Here is a 19,140-nt window from a genome sequence, read left to right as displayed (position 1 = left end):
ACTGACTGCGAACAGCTCTTTTTTCTTGCTGCTCGCAGTCAGATAAGTGCCTTCTCTTTGTTTCTGGTTATTGTATGACTTAAAAGTGAACTTATTTGTGCAAATTATTAATGGTTTTTTTGTTTTTTGTGATTTCTTTGCTGCCTTTGATCTTACCCGCTCTCTCCCTCGCGCCCTCGTAGGTGCACCGCTTTTCCTGTGCTTCGTTTCCCCCCCCCCGCTCGCGCGTGTCCACGGTTGCTTCCAACACGTCGCGCGGCGGCAGTTGCTTCAGTTTTTTACCCTCACCGGCACGTGTGCCTCCTTCCAACGCGGCTGGTTTCTGTTGTCCTCGGAGCTTCGTCCTCCTGCTCTGGTGACACCCCGCCTTTGGTGGGAGTGGTTTGTGGGCTTATCCTTCCTGGTTTCTGCCCTCTGGCCCTCCCAGTCCAGGGTTCTTAACCCTTTTGTTCCCTTTGGCTCTTCTCTTTACTTTTACAATGGAGATTGACAGCTCTCCTGCATCTGACATGCAGCATGAGGAAGAGCAAGCCTTCAAAAATGATTTAAATATGTTTATTAACAATTCTGTGGAACATGCTGTAGAAGCTTCCATGAAATTTTTATCCAAGGACATGGAAAATTCTATGTTATGTCTGATGTCCAAAGCTTTGGCCTATTCTGCGGGAGATAGCAGAAAAAGAAAGTTGGTACCCTCTTTGATTGTTTCTAAGAGTGCGTCACGCTTGGTTAGCGAGGCTCCCTCGCACATGAATGAGGACTTAGTCTCCTTCCAAGGAGGGGTTTTCCACTTCTGGTGGCAAAAGAAAAGTGAAATCGAAAAACATAGAGGTACCCAAGAAATTGGTTATTTCCAATATTATGGACACAGACGACGATATGGGTGATGCAGATGATTTATTTGACTTCTTTGTCTCAGACACTCCTTCCACCCCTGCTAAGAAATCTGATTCTTTTGCGTTCGCTCCTGTTTTGGACTCTGAGGGTGCTCCTATGTTTGACCCTTCTACCATTCGTCATCCTAATTCCACTAAGTGGTTCCCGGCCTCCCATGTTGGTGATTATATTTCAGCCAGACTTCGTCTTCCCTTGGACAAATCCTCCAGGTCCTTGTTGAGGTCTGAATGTCCCAAGCCTTCTTTACCCTCTAACATTACTGTTGCCCCTTCCATTGATCAGCCCTTACTTATGTTCTTCTCCAAGTTTGGTAAAGATCCCCCCAAAGGCGTGGACAAAGCTTGGTCCCCCTGCCAGGACAAGCTTCTTGATGTTGTGGGTCCTTTGGCTTGCATTTTTGACCTTGCAGAATCTGCTCGTCTGGGTGGTACAGATTTAACTGCTGAAAATATTTCCCTGTGGGTTCAACATGCCTTTTGTCTCCTAGGAAATGCCAATCACTCATGAACGCCGCAAGGGTCTCCTGATAAAACTCGACCCTAAGCTGGCTAACCTAGCTTCCCTTGATCCTGGTATTAAGGCGACGGCCTTCTGTTTGGAGATTCTCTCGTCAAAGACTTGAGCAAGTTTGTCACTACTTTTACTTCTCTTGATAAGGCTCTGCCGGCCGCTCCTGTCAAAATCAAGGCTCCAGAGGATCCTCCAATGCAGGTTACCAAGAATACAAACCTCAATTCTACCCACAAAGAGGCCGTGGTTACAGAGGGCGAGGACAGAAGAACTTCTGCAACAACGCCCAACTAGGTAGGTTCTTTAACTCTTCCGGTTGAGCCTCTTCATACAAAAATGGCCTACTCTCAAAGCAGATCCCTTGGTTCTAAACTCTGTCCAAGGTTATCTTATAGAGTTCTACGCGCCACCTTTCCAAACAGTTTTCCCTCCTCCTCTAGTTTTTTTGGCAGACATGACTCAACTCATTTCAATAGAGGTCCAAAACATGCTCCACAAACAGGCTGTTCAGGTTGCTCCCCTAGATCCCTCGGGGTTCCTCAGTTCCATTTTCCTAGTTCAAAAACATAACAAGAAAATGCGCCCAGTGATAAATCTAAAGTGGTTCAACTAATTTGTGGTTTATCGCCACTTCAAAATGGAAACTATCATTCACTTACGAGATACCCTTCGACTGAACAACTGGATGGTCCGTATAGATTTACAGGGCGCATATCTTACCATTCCTATTCACGCTTCTCACACCAAGTTTCTTCAGTTTCAATGGTTAGGAGTAACCTATCGATTTTGTTCCCTTCCTTTCGGCCTGTCGTCAGCACCATGGTGCTTTACAAAAATCATGAAGCTGGTGGTGTCCTATCTGCGATCCCTCGGGATCAGACTAATCATTTATCTAGACGACATTCTGATTATGAATCTGGACAAACAGAATCTTCTGTCCGATTTGAACACCACTCGGTCCCTGCTTCTACATCTGGGTTTTCTTCTCAACCCCGAAAAATCTATGCTCATTCCTTCGCAACACATCAAATTCTTGGGCTTTCTCGTGGACTCTTCCACGGCTTCTCTTCTTCTTCCCCAGTCAAAAGTCTCAGCCATAAAGTCAGAAATATCTCACGTTCTTCGGACCTCTCTGGTCTCTCTCAGATCTCTAGCAAGGATCGTCGGTCTGCTCTCTGCTTCTATCCAAGCTATTTTTCCAGGGCCTCCTCACTATCGTGCCCTTCAGCGACTAAAGATCCGACATCTTCGTCAAGGGTTGGCCTACTCCGACCTCATCGCTTCAGATCAGGAGTCTCGTATCGAGCTTCAATGGTGGATCGACCATTTAGATGCGTGGAACGGGCGAACTATTTTCGCTTCGGCCCCAGATCTTCGAATCCGATGCAAGCCTGTCGGGTTGGGACGTCCGTTGTGGGCCAATATCGACTGGCAGTACATGGTCTCGCGAGGAGTCGAGATTGCACATCAATTGTTTAGAGATGCTAGCAGGCTCCTTTGCGATCCAAAGCCTCACAAAAAACAACGTTCGGTGTTCCATTCTCCTTCGTATGGACAATGTTTCTGCGGTCCGCTACATCAACCATCTAGGTGGCACCAGGTCCAAACCACTCGCAGAGTTAGCAAAGAGTCTATGAGAATATTGCCTGGCAAACAAGCTATCTCTCAAAGCAGTGTATCTTCCTGGAGATCTCAACTCCATAGCAGATTGGCACTCTCCCTATCTTCGAGATTCCAGTGACTGGAAGATGCTTCTATCCGTCTTCCTATCTCTCTCTCAAAAGTGGGGCCCTTTTCATATCGATCTCTTTGCTTCTCATCTCAATGCTCAATTGCCCTGTTTTTTCAGTTGGCGTCCGGATCCTTTGGCCCTGGCTACAGACGCTTTTCTCCAGGATTGGTTGCCTTTCCTCCTTTTCTCATGATCAACAGGGTGCTCTCCCAGGTGCGACGCCAGTCGACCTCCCTGGTCATAGTGATCCTATTCTGGCAATCACAGATTTGGTTCCCATCTCTCTTGGAGATGGCGGTGGACTTCCCAGTTCTCCTCCATGCTCGCAGCGACCTGCTTCGGAACCCCTTGGGTCAATCACACAGTCTCATTCTGGACAACACTTTGGTACTGTCAGCGTGGAGGTCTCCAGTCTGTCCCTCCTGACCTCCTCATTTCGCAAGAAGCTTCTCTCTTCATCAGCAAAGCCTGGGCTCCAGGTACATCCAAAGCTTACAAGTCTGCTTGGTCTTTATGGGCAAGCTGGTGTCTGGGAAAACATATCGATCCCTTTTCAGCTCCTCTGAACTTTATCATCAATTTCCTGGCTTCTGAAGCCAGTGCAGGTAAGTCCTACAGAACGATCAATTTGTATAGATCAGCCATATCCCTTAATCACTGTCCTATTGATGGCAAACTAGTTGGCATTCACCCTCTGATTTGTCGCCTGTTAAGAGGAGTACGGTTTTCAAAACCTCCGTTGGCTAAGTATTCTAATTTATGGGATGTAAATTTGGTTCTTAAATAGTTTTCTGATTGGTCAGATAATGCAGCTCTTTCTCTGAAAATGCTTTCTGCTAAACTTACCATGTTATTGTGTCTGGTTTCTATTAAACGTGTTTCCGATGTTAAAGCAATGGATGTTTCTTCTCGTCAGTTTTCTCCTACAGGAGTAATGTTTCAGATTAACAAATGTAGAAAGACAAATTTGAACTCTGTTTTTTATCCTTATTTTCCTTCCCATCCTAAGTTGTGTTTAGGACAATGCCTCAAGGTATACGAGCAAAGAACCTTTGATCTCAGAACGTCCTCTAACTCCCAACTTCTCATTTCTTACGGCAAACCCCATCTCCCAGTTTCCTCGGCCATTCTGGCCCGGTGGGTTTGTTGGGTCATGTCCCTTGCCAGCATAGATGTGCCGGTTTTCGGGGCTCATTCCACCAGAGGAACCATGGCTTCCAGATCTTTTTGGCAGGCTCCCGTTTGGAGGACATTCGGAGATCTGCGGATTGGTCTAATGACACTGTTTTCCGACTGTTTTATTGCAAACCTGTTCTTACGCTGCTTCTTCAGTTGTTGAAATGCTTTGAACAAGCATAATAAGAGCCTCCGGTCTTGCCATAAAATGTAGATTTTGCTAATAAGTTATGACTGAAAGTCTTAATTTTATTAAAGACACAGAGGCGAGTATTATCCCGTCACAACATTTCTAATATGTGTTTTTTCTCCCTCCCTACAGCTGCTCCAGCGTTGCCTTCCCCGTCTTCGTGATGGGTTTCATGATCTTCAAGAGAGTTCTACTCCTCTTCGTGATGTCCCTTCCTCCTGCTCTTCTTCTACCACCGTGATTCCTGCCTCTCGGTCGACTTTGTTGGATTATGATCAAGATATTTTTTCCTGGACCTTGGCATTCTGTATTGTTTTCTCCATTGTTCCTCTGTTTATGGATTCTATCTGAACTGCTCGCCAGCGAAAAGAGGGCTGTTCGCAGTCAGTACTGATGTTATACCTTTGACTGTACTCTCATTGGTTCATGGTTTGTGACTTTGTGGGTTTCCCATTGGCCAGCGGTTCGCTCGGCCCTCTGGGAACTGTAGTTTTTAGTACTTATCTTGGCTGCTATTTGAATAAATGCAAGATAAGAAAGCATAATACTCGCCTCCGTGTCTTTAATAAAATTAAGACTTTCCGTCATAACTTATTAGGAAAATCTACATTACGCTATGTTCTATATTTATGTTTTGTATTACTAAGAATGACACTTGTGTTTCAGCTGCTGCTATTGCACTAAGGAATTCTTGAAGCATTCTAACTTGTTACATCCCCTTGGTCTGTCTGGCACTGAGGAATTCTTAAGATTCATGTGACTAAGTGCATTGAAGAATGCCTAAAGCTTGAGCATAGCTTCTACCCCAAGGTCTGTCCTCTTCTGTGGAAAGCCGAAGAGCTGAGTTCATGGTTCTGCCCCTGTGCCTGTTTGTGCTTTGTGGTACTCCTAAGGGTTGAACCTATGCAATGAGGATTGTCTTAGATTCAAGGACTGACTGAACATTGGAGGATGTGCCTGGAGTGCTTAAGTATGGCCCATGACCTGCTTCTGGCCCTGATTCTGCAAGCAGACTATAACAAGAAGTGACAACGTTTCTACATGGGCTACATTGCAGTTCAAGGAAACAGTAGCCACTAACCTTACAATTCCTTCCCACACCAACCTGTGCAATGTTATTCATTAAAAAGTAGGACACAACTCTTAAAACATTATGAAGTTAAAATGGTGTGACCGATCAGAAAAATAAGCAAGTCAGCAGCACACATCAGTGAAACTGAAAACAAAGACTACAAAACCATGATCTGAACGGCGTCTCATTGATCCTCTTACCGTGTGCCCCATTATGGTCATGCAGTGCTGCATACAATCAACTAGCATGGTGTTATGTGCTGCTGTCATTTAATTACTAGCTTTTTGATTAGCTAAGTGATGCTCACTGATAGAAAAATGATTCTTCCCAAGTCTTTTCATACATTTCCAACTTGTATACTGACTATGTATAGTTAGCAATTATTTCCAGCAGATAGCTAATTGCGGAGTAAACTAGCTCCATTCCAGCTACCAGAAAACAATTAAAGTACCATGAGGGATGGTCGTTTAAACCTTGTGAATATGCATTGGAAAAGTGAACATAAAAAAAAAATGATCAAGAGATCAGGCCTGTTTACAGAGAAACAGAAATGCAGTAAAGGAAATATGCTTTGTACATATGTCCAAAAGCCATTGTATGCAAAAGTTGAATCAGAAACCACTTCAACAAGTCAACTGGAATTCACACATAACTCTGATTTTTAGAAACGCTTTACTATTCTGTCACAGCTTAATATTTCTGAAGATAGATCAAACAGAAAACACCATGTGTATATTTTTCCTTATTTTGGTGTTGGGCACCAAAGACTTTTCATAAACATATTTGTACTTTTTTTTTCCAGCCAAAATAAAACACAAGTATTGATACTCTATAAAAACACATTTTATTCAAATCCTACTGGCAATGCTTCAACATACATTGTTGCTATCAGATAATATTTTCAGATTCAGGGTTGAGGTATGCAATGTCGTTTAAGAAAACTTTAAACCTTGTACAACAATGGAAAATATGCTGTTGAAATCACCCAGTATCATATAAGTCTTAATTGGAACATTGGAATGTTGGAAGCTTCATTGAAAACAATGGAGTAGCTCTGGGCTTATAATGGCTGGTATAAGCCCGGGGGCTCCAACATTCCAATGTTTCTTTGTTCACAGCTGTGGCTGTGAACAAAGGCTTCAGGGAGTTTGAGGGGATTTCAATCCCCTCGCGCTCCCTACAGCCTTTGTTTTGTTTGTTGGAACATTTCTCTCTTTAGAGGCAGAATGTTCTAATAGCCTTATAGCCCTTCGTAGCTGGGCTATACCAGCTATTAAAGTCCCGCTCCCTTGTTAAAGGCTTTAACGCTGGAGCGGACCTTTAATAGCCAGTATAGCCCGCTACGGCGGGCTATAAGGCTATAGCAATGGCAAGGATGAGGGGCATATAATTTGCACAAGTTTACTTTGCCATTTGTTTTAGAAACAAGGAGTACCATGGAGTGAAAGCTCAGACTTGGAAAGTAGTTCACAGTACTAGTCAATGCATGTCATATTCTCCCAGCAACCTTCCCTTCCACGACGTGGTATACATCTTTTTTCAAGGTGACTAGTCATTGCACATTTCTAGTTTTACTAAAACTAGTTTCTTCTACAGATGAAAGTGAACGTCACCAGTAGAGTACTTGTGTCAATCAATAATATGATTGTCCCATATTTAGTGTACTGACAATGTTTTATAGTGTTAAGAAAAGGTGGGCCCCAGAATGAGTGGGAAGGTTTTGGCTTCAGATTCAGGGGTTGTCTGGCGGGTAGCAAAGCTGATGTTACTCACACAGAGAAAGATACTGGCTGCCACGCTGATGTTGCATGAATATTGAGAAAGGACTAGTGAGTGTCAATTACTAATTTGATGGCTGGAAATCAAAACACTGCTAGATATAGCTATTATGATGCTTCTGCTTGGCTTCTTTCAAAAGGAGAATGAAAATGTGGTAAACATGTGCAGCATATATGGGTTACATAGATCCGAATAGTATACTGACGGCTACAAAGAATAGTTGCTGTACTTATGCTTGGTAGTTTGAAGAGAAAAAAAGACTCAGTACAGAACAAGTTTGCTTTCACTGGCAGGAAATCAAGAGGAGACCTCAAGTGCTTGGCAGCCTTGTAGGGACTGCCTTCATGTATCAGTATAGAGTACTGACCTCTGCAATCATTTGGGGCCAGATGTAGGAAGCCAAATAGCGATAGCAAATGCCAAAATTCGCAGAATATCGGCCTTTGCGATCGCAATTTGGCTTTGAGCAATGTAGGTAAGATTAAACCTACTCGCAAAATAAGGAATCGCAAAAATTGTGATTCCCTATTTTGCGATTGCATTCCTTAAATGCAATGTAAGTAGCAGATAAGAAAGTGCACTTTAGCCTTAAGGAATCGCTAATTACCACCAACTTCAAGTTGGTGTTAATTAGCGATTTTCTTTAAAAAAAGCACTTTTTAGCTTTTTTAAAAGTACCATGTGGCACACATCAATGCCCTTAGGGCATGTATGTGCGCCACATGTGTACACATGCACATTTCAGGGGTGCAACATGGTGTCCTTTTGGAACCCTTGAAATTGCGCCTGCAATTTGCGATTCTCTAATAGCGAATCGCAAATTGAGAATGTCTTCCCATTCATTCCTATGGGCCTCATAGGAATGAATGGGTAAGTATTCCTTATTAGCGAATCTCAATTTGTGATTCGCTATTAAGGAATATTAAGGAATCGCTAATATTTTAGCGATTCCTACCTACATTCAATTTTGCGAGTCCTTAATAGCGAATCAGTAAAATTTTCTATTAAGGATTCGCAAAATTGATTTTACCTACATCTGGCCCTTGGTCATTTAGCTTATGTGTCAAGTTACAAAGAGACTGGCTGAAGAGCATTTGCTGTTTGCCCTGCATTCATTGTTTTTAAAAAAAAATATTTATTTTAATTGAAATCCATATAACAAAAAGGTTTTTCCCCCCCATAAATACATCCATAAAATTCATTAAACATCTCAAAAGTAATACAGAACTGTTAGATAGCAATATAAACATCTAGCTAGTACAAAAAAAAAACATTGAAACGTTAAATTCACTGCCCATCATTAATACAATCTAAACAATTGATTAAACCTTAGATACTTTTAAGTATGTACGTCTAAATAAACGCGTATGTGTAAAATACTAATTCATCCTATGTATAATGATATAGCCATGTTGCCAGAAAATATTATATATCTTATAATAGATTAGAAAACTGGTATTACAATACATGGAAAGAAAACATACTGGGAATACCGTTGAAAAGGATATGCTAAATTTTGAGATCTTAATTGAAATAGTTTGTCCAAACCCTCTCAAACTTCTTAAGTCCACCAATTCGCAATGCATAAGCTCGTTCACATTTTTTTACTTGCTTAATTTTTCGGACCCATTCATTTATAGATGGTATAAGATCTGATTGCCATCTATGAAGCAGAAGCGAACTTGCGACAGCCATTGCAATATATAATAATTTGATCAGTTTATCTGAAAATAGAAGGTCTGGGTCATAGCAAGTATTATTAACCAGGTATTCAAACCTAATAAAATACCACATTGAAGTTCCAGATAATGAAAAATATCCTTCCAGAACCTCTGAATCAGGGGGCATTGTAATATAATATGAACCCAATTGGCTGAAGGATTGTTATGGCAACGAAAGCACTGCGCTGATTGGTTAGAATAAATCTTGGATAGAAAAAGTGGAGTTCTATAAAGTAGCCATTTACTAAAAAACAACATCCTTCGCCAATGATCTCCCCTTAACATACTGAAATTGAGATTATTAACCGCCGACCACATACTCGGTGTAATTTCCATTCCGTCATGTTTTGCCCATTTCGTTATTGCCTTCCCCTCCAGATCGATTTCCTTGATTGTGGATAAACACTTTTTCCATTCCCCAGGTTTCTTAAATACCACGTCTTCTAATAGATCATATACTAACTTTTTCCGTTCAATGATCTGGGCCAAATCAAGTTTACTCAAGAACTTACTAAATATATTATACGACCCAAGGAGAAGGAAGTAATTTGGAATTAAATAAGACATTGCAACTATATTCAGCCATGTATCATTCCTTAAAAAATCTGAAATTTTCCGAAATCCTGCCTTGGCCCATTTTTGTGTAATTACTAATGATTCTGTTATCCCAGATAATAAGATAGGGCCAAATAGCGGATTTGAGGAGTTAATTGCAGGGATAGAATATCTCCTATACAAAGCCTGGCGTTTATTAAAAAAACACTGTATGCACTTATACCGTACTAGCTTTGGAGATTTAACAATTGTTAATGGGCATTGGATCTGATTTTCTTTAAAAATTTAATTCAAGAAATTATTTTAAAAAAAGACCCGATTGTATTTCCAGCTGCTCATATAAAGTGCTAAGTGCAATTCGGGGGACCCTCTTTCCCCACAGAAAAGATGTAAACATAGACTCTATTTTAGTAATAAAGGAGCTCATCAAGACACAGGGAATAGCCGAAAAAAGAAAATTGAATAATGGAAGGACAGACATTTTAATCAATGCGGCCCTACCCAATATAGTTTTTTTTTTTTATAAATGATTTTATTTTTACCAATCAGTCAGCAGTTACATAGTATACAATACTACAATCAACAATATTCAGGAGCACATAGCATTTGATGTTACATTCACCATCATATACATATCAGTAGTCATTTTTGTAGTATCCGTATCGCCAGATGAAAACCATCTTACTTGTGTCTACACTTCTTACCCCCAAACCCATCACTCCATGTTTCCTCAGCATCCGTCATGTGTGTGACACCCCAGCCATGTTATCTTAAGTATTGATTACATTATGAATCAGAACGTGATTCGGCCCTCTGTGCTGCCTGTCAATAATGAACAAGTGGCTCCCAGAAGTCTCTGGGTCGCGAAGCTTGTGGAATGTTCTCTGCATACGTCTCCAGTGTAGTTTTACAATAGGTCATGTCCGTGATCCAGTCTTTAAGTCTCTTGCTCCCCCCACCTCATCACTATGCGCCTTTTCGCAAGCAGTAATGCTACCGCTAAGAATTTCCTCCGCCTGGCATGTTTGAGTTTCCTGACGCCCAATATGCACACCAAAGGGGTGTTGGGGATCCGCTCCGATAGCATTTCGTACAGTGCGGCTATGACTTCGTCCCAGTATATCTGCAATTGTGGGCATGACCATGAAGTGTGTAAGAAGTCAGCGTTCGGTGCATTGCACCTCTGGCAGGTGTCCGTCTCTCTCAGGCCCAGCCTGTGTAACTTGGCCGGCGTATGGTATAGTTGATGGAGGAATTTGAAGTGGATGATGCGCAGGTTACAGTTCGACGTGAGTAGTAAGAGTTGTGCGCAGCTGTATTGCCAGTCTTGTTCATCTATTGTCTCACCCAGCGCTACTTCCCATCGACCCAGTGCTGTATTAGGTTTCTCAGCCTGTTCCTCTTTGGCTGCGTTGTATAATCGCGTTACCAGGTTTTTACGATTTGGGGCCATCAACAATATTTGTAGTGTGCGCAGTTGTGGGGGTCGTCTGGGAATGTGGCGTATAAGGACCGGACCGCTGTACGTAATCGTATATATGCACATTTCTTCAGTGGGAGTTGGTGGGCACAAAGTGAGGGGTCTGTCCACTCAATGACGGTATTATGTGGGTATAGTTGTCCCATAGAGGTCAGTCCCATCTCCGACAATAGTGCGTGCATTTTCTTTTCTTGTGTTACGGTAAGCTTTGGGTGTCTCGCCGTTGGCAGCGCCCGCGCATACACCGGCAGCTTGCGAGCCCTGTGTGCCAATGCGTGCCACGCTCTTGAAGTGCATTGGGCTGTACGGATCTTGTCCCTTGGTATATAACCTATCGGGTCAGCAATGAGCGCGGACTGCGGCAGGGGAGCAACGCTGTCTGTTTCCACCGCGATGTGTGGTATGTATGTATATGGTTTTGTCCAGTAGTGTGCATGTTGTGCTTGTGCGCAAAGATAATATAAGTCGAAATCTGGTGCCTCAAAGCCTCCTAGGTGGTAAGGTTGGGTTAAGATCTTCCAGCTTGTCCTAGCCTATTTACCTGCCCATGTTAGTGTCTGCAAAAGAGAGCGTAATCTGACAAAAAATGCCGCATTCAGCCATATTGGTATATTCCAGAATAGGTATAGGAAACTAGGTAATACAATCATTTTCTGTAATGCTATTCTGTCCGCAATGGCATTTATATCCATTTATCTACCTGTTCCTCCAGTCTCACCAGTGCCTTACCATACTTCTCCCTAATGACAAATTCTGGGTCACGGTGGATCCAGATCCTCAAATATTTAACTGTATCTGTTCGCCATTTTAAAAGATACTCTAGGTGGGGCTCCTCTGTTTTCGCAGTTAAAGGTACAACCACTGATTTGTCTCAGTTAATTCGGAGGCCAGCATATTGTTCATAACTAACATATTCCCTAATAAGCGGGTTTAGATTCCTGTCGGGGTGCGTGGTGTAGAGGACCATGTCGTCGGTGTATAGTGCTATTCCAATGGGGCGAAGGCTGAACTGTAAGGCCGAGTCAGAGTGTTTCTGGCGAATCTTACAGGCCAGTGGTTCTAGGATAAGTGTAAAGAGCATAGGTGATAATAAGCAGCCCTGTCTAGTACTGTGCGTTATCTCTATGGGGTTGGATGTGTATCCATTTATTCTAACCCGTGCCTTAGATGCAGCATATAGTAGGGCTATCTATTTCAAGAATGGCTCTGGGAACCCCATTTTATGAAGAGTAACGAACATAAAATCCCACTCCACCGAATCGAATGCCTTGGCAGCATCCAGAAGAGCCGCAGCCACCGGTGTGTCCGGGTCTAATTGGTGGTATAGTGCAAAAATGGTACGAATGTTGTGAGTGGTAGACCGTGTCGGCATGAAGCCTGCCTGGTCTGGCAGCACCAGCTTGCATAGTAGCGATTGTATTCTGTTCGCTATTATTTTTGCTAAGATCTTAGTATCTGTGTTTATCAGGGATAGGGGTCTGTATGAGTCACACTCAGTGGGATCCTTACCTGGTTTCGGGAGTGCTATCAGGAGTGCCTCACTTAGTGAAGACGGGAGTGTGCCTTCTTCGTAAGCTTCTTCAAGCATTTCCGCCAGATGTGGGATCAGCAGATCCCGGTATTCTTTATAGAACTTGCCCGGAAGGCCATCCAATCCGGGTGCTTTATTGTTAGGGAGCGAGTTAATGGCTTCTAGCATTTCATCCCTGGTTATATGATGACAAAAGTATTCTCGGTGGGTGTCTGATAACCATGCCAGTGCCACATCTTCTAGATACTCCCGTATTTCTGTTGTGGAAGACTTTGAGCAGTATAGTATACAGTTTGGTGTAGTATTTAGTGAAGCACTCCAATATGGCTGGAGTGTCATTTACTGTCTCGTGCTGCTCATCCTGGATCTGTGTAATATATGTCGACATGTGAGTTTGCCTAATTTTGTATGACAACGCTCTGCTAGGTCTCCCTCCCTCCCCATAGTTTCTCGCAGTATATTTACGCGAGATGTATTTTATCTCGTCTTCCGCATATTCATTGTTTTTATCAATTTGTGTTATAATGTCAGACTATAGTGTGTCATCGTGTGTGTCTTCGAATTTGCGTTCCAGTCTAGCAATTTCAGTTTCTATTCTTTCCAATTGTCCCTGTATGTCTTTTAGTATACCAGCGTGTTTACTAATACAATGTCCCCTTATGGTGACTTTGAAAGCCTCCCAGAGTGTTCTCGTGCTCTGTACTGATCCGGAGTTTTGGTCAAAATAGTCTATTATAGCTTGGCGGAGCTCTTCTCGAAACACCTGGTCCTGAAGTGCCGTTTGCTTCAGTCTCCACATGAATTGTCTTGGGGTGTGTGTCGGGACTTGTAGTGTGATACGAACCGGGGCATGGTCCGAGAGTGTTTTAGCTAAGTGTGCAATGTCAGTGGCCCACGTGCATGCATCCCGAGGTACCAGCCAATAGTCTAGTCTGGACCACATGAGGTGAGTTGAGGAGAAGCACGTACCCTCTCTCCGGTCCGGGTGTCTATGTCGCCATATGTCCACTATATCCCAGTCTTCCATCCCCTCCCTCAAAACTTTGGCCGACTGTTTACCGTATCTGTCATTCCCAGTTGACCTATCAAGTGTGGGATCTAAGCAGGTGTTGAAGTCCCCGCCCCAGAGGAGAGTGCCGGGTTGAAAGCCACGTAATTGCGTCCATATTTGAGCGTAGAAGGAAGGGTCGTCATTGTTCGGACCATACACATTTACAATTGTTAACACTGTGCCCCCAAAGCATCCTTGCACTATAACATAACGCCCTTGGTCGTCTTTCACCGATTTAATAAGTGTAAATGGTGTATTGCGTTTCACCCAGAGCAGATCCCCTCTTGCGTAGGAAGAATAGGACGATGTCATCCTGTATGCAGCCCACCTGGCCCCTATGTGTGTCTCTCTCAGTTCGGTTAGATGTGTCTCTTGTAGGCAGGCTACGTCTATCTTGTGTCTGTCCAGATACGCCAGGACCTTGCGTATTTTCTTTGGGTTGTGTAACCCCCTAACATTCCACGTAAGAAGTGTCAGCGGTCTGCGTTGGTTCAATGCTTCAGCCATCTGCCGATTCCCCACCATCTATCCAATGTTTATGTCTACAATAGTTGAAAGTGTCTCCCGATTGTCTGTCTGCTACTGTAACACTGGTCAGTGTTTTATGATTACCCGTCATCCCCACCCCCTCCCACTCCACCATCCCCATTCTAGTGGAGGCATTCCCAATATTAACAAGGAACATTACCCTACAAAATGAAAAAGGAAAAATAAATAAGTAACAATTTGTCTGGTGCACACGCAAGGGTCAGAGCTGCCCACCCGTTGCTTGTGGCATAAACCACATGGGTAAATGCCCAAATGTGCATAGTACAAGTTCCAACACTGCACAATAGTACTGAACAAGTCTGTGAGAGAACCCCCTCCAGCGGAGGCCAACGACTCTATCTTGTAAGAAATCGCTACAGGGTGTAATAACACAGAGAGAACATTAATCATAACAGTTAAGCGTCGACTTATCTGGACCAGCAGATCGAAGGCCTCCCATGTCCTAGAATCGTCTGACCGGCATCCAGTGGGGGGTCCCATCTAGCACACAGGTAGTTCACTAACGGGTCAAACACATGCCCAGTAAATATTGTTCACTCCACATCGGAAGTGGCTGACTGTTCCCCGTGTGCTCCTCTTGGAAATCGCCTCCGCGCACCGATCTGTCCCTTCTGTTGCACAAACTTCATTACTTCTGATGGTTCAGTGAAGAGTCGCGTCTTGCCGTCAGTGGTTATTTTGAGCTTGGCCGGGTACAGCATGGCGCATGGAACATTCAGATCTCTAAGTTTCTGTTTTTCTGCTGTGAATTTTTTTCGCGCTTCCTGTACTGATGACGTGAAGTCTGGATATAGGGAAATGTCCATACCTTCATGAGAGAGATTGCCTAGTTCTCTGGCCTTTCGGAGCGCCGCATCTCTATCCCCCTATTTTAGGAGTTTAGCAATAATCGGCCTCGGCCTGGATCCAGCAGGTGGTTTCGGCACCAGCAACCTGTGGGCTCTTTCCACAATAAAGACATCCGAGAACGTAGCACGTCCCAGTATGGAGATGAGCAGCTGCTCTATGTAACGTTCCATCGGACCCAAGTTTGTCGTCTCTGACACTCCCATTAAGCGAATGTTGCTTCTACGGGACCGAGCTTCTAAGTCTTTGGTCTTCGCCGTCATTGCTGCCAGTTGTTTCTCCATCTTTGACTGTTTCGCGTCCATCTGTACTTGACCATCTTCAGCTTCGGATATTCTCCTCTCCGCCATGTCCAGTTGTTCAGTATGTTTATCAATCCGCTCTGACATCCTATCCACTCTGTATGTCAGGAAGTCAATTTTCCCATTAATGTTCGATAGCGCTGCTTGAATTGTGGTGAACATAGACTGTATGTCATCATTCGTTACACCTCCTGTGGCTCACGTTGCTGTTTGCGCTGTCGATTGTTTGTCAGTGCCCTGATCCTGCTGCTTCCTAGTTTGTTCAAAGGTGTTTTTCGGTTGATTGCGGTCTGGTTTACCCATTATGCAGTTGAGAAGTTATCCAGTCCACGCTTGTGGTAAAAAAAGGACAGCGTCACCAGTACACCGACGCCCCAGAACTAAGGCCCCAGTCCGGCCTGCAGCACAAGGAGTGGCTATGCCGCGCGGCCCGCTCTAAACTCAGAAGCGGTTGGTAGCCTGAATGTTATGCTCAACTGTATCTGTGGTCCCCGGTGTAGCTACAGCACACATGGTCTTCAGGGCAATACTAACAGTAAGGCACTCTTTTTATTGTCTCCCCGCTCAGGACTCGCAACCAGGGGGGCAAAAGGTCTGGTCTCACCTCCCATCCTGTGCCAGCCTCCGGAGGTATGTGATGCAGATTCTCTCAGCTGTTTTTTCCTTATGCAGCGTCACTTGCACGATCCCAGCTTCCACATGTGTGGCACACCACACAGCCAAACAACCAGTGCCTGGGCACCATGGGGGGTGGCTCATATGTATTGGTGCAAAAGGTATGGTGTACTCTAGCTGGCCCACCAGCCCCCACAGGCAACTGATGTGCCTCACGTCTGGAGGTTCCACAGTCTTTCAGGGCCACAAGTTCTCCCGCATCTGCTGCTGCACTGTGATGGAAGTGCCCTTGGGCAAAGTCCGCAAGCAGGCTGGTCTCCCCGCACCTGTCCCCGCTGCTCTCCACGCAGCCCCCGCAGGGCGCCGCCCCCAGGGCCTCAACAGTGTCCGGAGGTGTTTAGGGGAACATTCGCAGGCAGGGCTCTCCTGGGTCCTCAGGGGGGCTCGTTACTCTCCCCAACAGCACGCGAGGGGGGCATAGGGTCAGTGGATGCCGGAGTATGGCCGCAGGATAAGCGGGGCAGTGCGCCACTCACAGGCTTCCACAGGCGTGTCGATGCTTTCCACAATCAGTGGGGGTATTGCCAGGTTACAGTGTGGGTGGCCGCCAGCATTACCACCTCTCTCGGCCGCGGTGACTCAGACGCAGCGGGCCTGATCCCCTCCCTTGGCTGCGCTGCGTAACGTGCGTCTTGGCGTGTCTATGTTGCTGGGGCCTGCGGCTTTACTTTCACTTTATCCGCGAGGGCCGCTGAGCGTGTCGCCGCCGTTTCGGAGCCTGCCGGTGTCGTCTGGGATCAAATTTGGCACTAAACTGGTCCCACTGTCTTCGCCTCTTGACCTCCACCAGATTCAGGTATTTTGGCCAGTGTTGAAAGGATAGGGCTGTAGGATTGTCGGGCGTTCGCGAGGAGCTCGCTTAGCAAGCGGCCATCTCGCTTCAAGGCTAGCTCCGCCCCCGGCCCTACCCAATATAGTTAATGGCAAAGATTTCCATCGAAGGAATAAATCCTGGACTTTTCGTGAGAGTGGGGAAAAATTCAAGTCATATAACTCAGTGATTTGCGCCGAAAAATCAAAGCCAAGGTATCTTTTCGGTTTTATATTTATGCAAGAAAGAATATCAGGATGTAGATCCATGGGTACTCCACCACACTGAATAATTTGTCTTTTTTTTAATTTATTTTATAACCGCCAAGAGACTTGATTTGCTCAAAGAACTCAAAAGTTTTTGCTTGGACCTCCTTCTCAGGCTTTATAATAAGCATAATATCGTTGGCATATAATTTCAATTTTGACATAGTTGGTAGTGAAGGGCGAATGTCAGTACTATTTCTAATGGCGATCGCCAATGGCTCGATAAAAAAGGCAAATAGTACTGGGCACAATGGACATCCTTGTCTAGTCCCCCATTTAACCTTAACTTGGCCAAAGCCCGTGGTGTTAATGATTATGTTGGCTTCGGCATTCAGATATAATTTCTGGATCAGCCTCGTAATTTTAGGAGGTGTGCCAAAATTTGCCAGAATAAAAAATAAGGTCTTCCAAACAACTAGGTCAAATGCCTTTTTGGCATCTAAGAGGAGGACTAGAGCTGGTATCTTCCGTATCTCAAAATAGTCAACTGCCTCCACTAAATAGTGCTTATTAGTGCCGAGCTGCCTTCAAGCAATAAAACCATTTTGGTCAGGGTGAATCAAATGCGAAGTTTAGTAATTATTTTATAGTCCGAATTTGAAAGCATGATGGGGCGATAGGAATTAGGGTCTTCGCTATCCTTGCCTTTTAAAAAAAAAACGGACTATATTTCCATTTCTAAATGACAATGGTATCACACCACCCCAGCGTTCATTGTTGACAAAATAGCCCATTGAGATTAACCCCTGCTGCAGAATTTGCATTCTATCTACAGCCATAGGTTCAAATTCCAGTGAATCTTCTAAGCCTCACATCCTTTAGAGGTCAATGAAATCACGGCCATTGAGTTGGGTAACAAAAATGCAAGCACTTCCTCAGCTGCAACGAGTTGTCTTGTGGTTTATGAGTGCCTGTTAAAACAGGGTGTTATGTAAAGAGATGAAGTAGGGTACTGAAGACACTGCAAGGTACCTCAGAGGTACACATCACTTTATAATCATGGAACTCCTCATCAATTGAAGTATACTGTATGTTCTGTATATCATATATGCTGTAATTGCCCGATTATGGGCAATTACATTGTAGACCAGCAACTTCACATTGTATCCTGTCTACTTACTTTTACTACTGCTATTTGCCTTCAACAATTTCATATCTAACACGCTGACCACCACAATGTGGTAAACTGGTATCACATAAGTGTGGAAGGTAGGGGGTAGAAAAAATGCAAACTATTAGAATTAAAAAAGTGCCCCATATATATACATAATCAGGTCGGGATAAGATAGCCCCGTAGACGAATGCAGTCATTGTCGAGATCTGTGTGTACGTTGAAATTGACAGATTTCAATACTGATGGCTGTACTCTTACCTTCATTCTTCTGAAACATCTGTTATCAATGACAAAATGCCAGAAAACTGGTATACCACATCATACAACTGTATTAATTGAATGTAGTTATCAGTATTCAGCAAGGTATCTCAGAGTTCCATCCAATATGAAGGCAAACTGACTACTGCCTCTGCCCGTAGAAGGGCATGGAATTTCTTTGCATTTTGCAATATCCAAGTTATGTTTGGTTACATTACCCTAGTCACATTGGACTGGCAAACTGCTGACAAATATGAGTCTTAGAAAAATTTGTAACAAAGAGACATACATTGCAAGATTTGGCAACAGAAAAGAGAAAAGTTGTATTTCTCAATTGAAGAACAGGGATTTTCAAAACTGTAGAATGGTAAAATGAACCTTTCTTTTGCTTAACATATGGGATGTCTCTAGTTTAAATCAGGAATAGGATTAAATGAGTGAGACAGATGGTGGGTATGGATTGTAAAACAGAAACATAATGGAATAATGAGTGTACTGTGCTATTGTTAAATTTTTTCTCAGACAGATGTTTTTTAATTCAACGAAGGTAAAGAGCTGAATTGGCCCTACAAAACTCTGCTTAAGCAACTGCTCTCCATCTGTACTAGGCAATCTTTAAACAGAG

At 43.9% G+C, this 19,140-nt stretch overlaps 1 protein-coding gene across 1 annotated transcript in view; it reads left to right on the top strand.

The window, feature by feature from the left end:
* SLC38A12 (solute carrier family 38 member 12) overlaps positions 1 to 5,047 on the top strand; it is a 593,784-nt gene extending 588,737 nt beyond the window's left edge. Inside the window, exon 10 of the mRNA XM_085617088.1 lies at positions 4,638 to 5,047. Coding sequence (XP_085473214.1) covers positions 4,638 to 4,669 — 32 coding nt within the window. The 3' untranslated portion in view covers positions 4,670 to 5,047. The remainder of the gene's footprint in view (positions 1 to 4,637) is intronic.
* Positions 5,048 to 19,140: the final 14,093 nt, after the last annotated feature.

Source organism: Triturus cristatus, chromosome 7 (assembly GCF_964204655.1).
Source record: "Triturus cristatus chromosome 7, aTriCri1.1, whole genome shotgun sequence".
In the NCBI taxonomy this organism is placed as follows: domain Eukaryota; kingdom Metazoa; phylum Chordata; class Amphibia; order Caudata; family Salamandridae; genus Triturus; species Triturus cristatus.
Note: the sequence above shows the minus strand (reverse complement) of the source record. Positions and strands in the feature narration are given on the sequence as shown.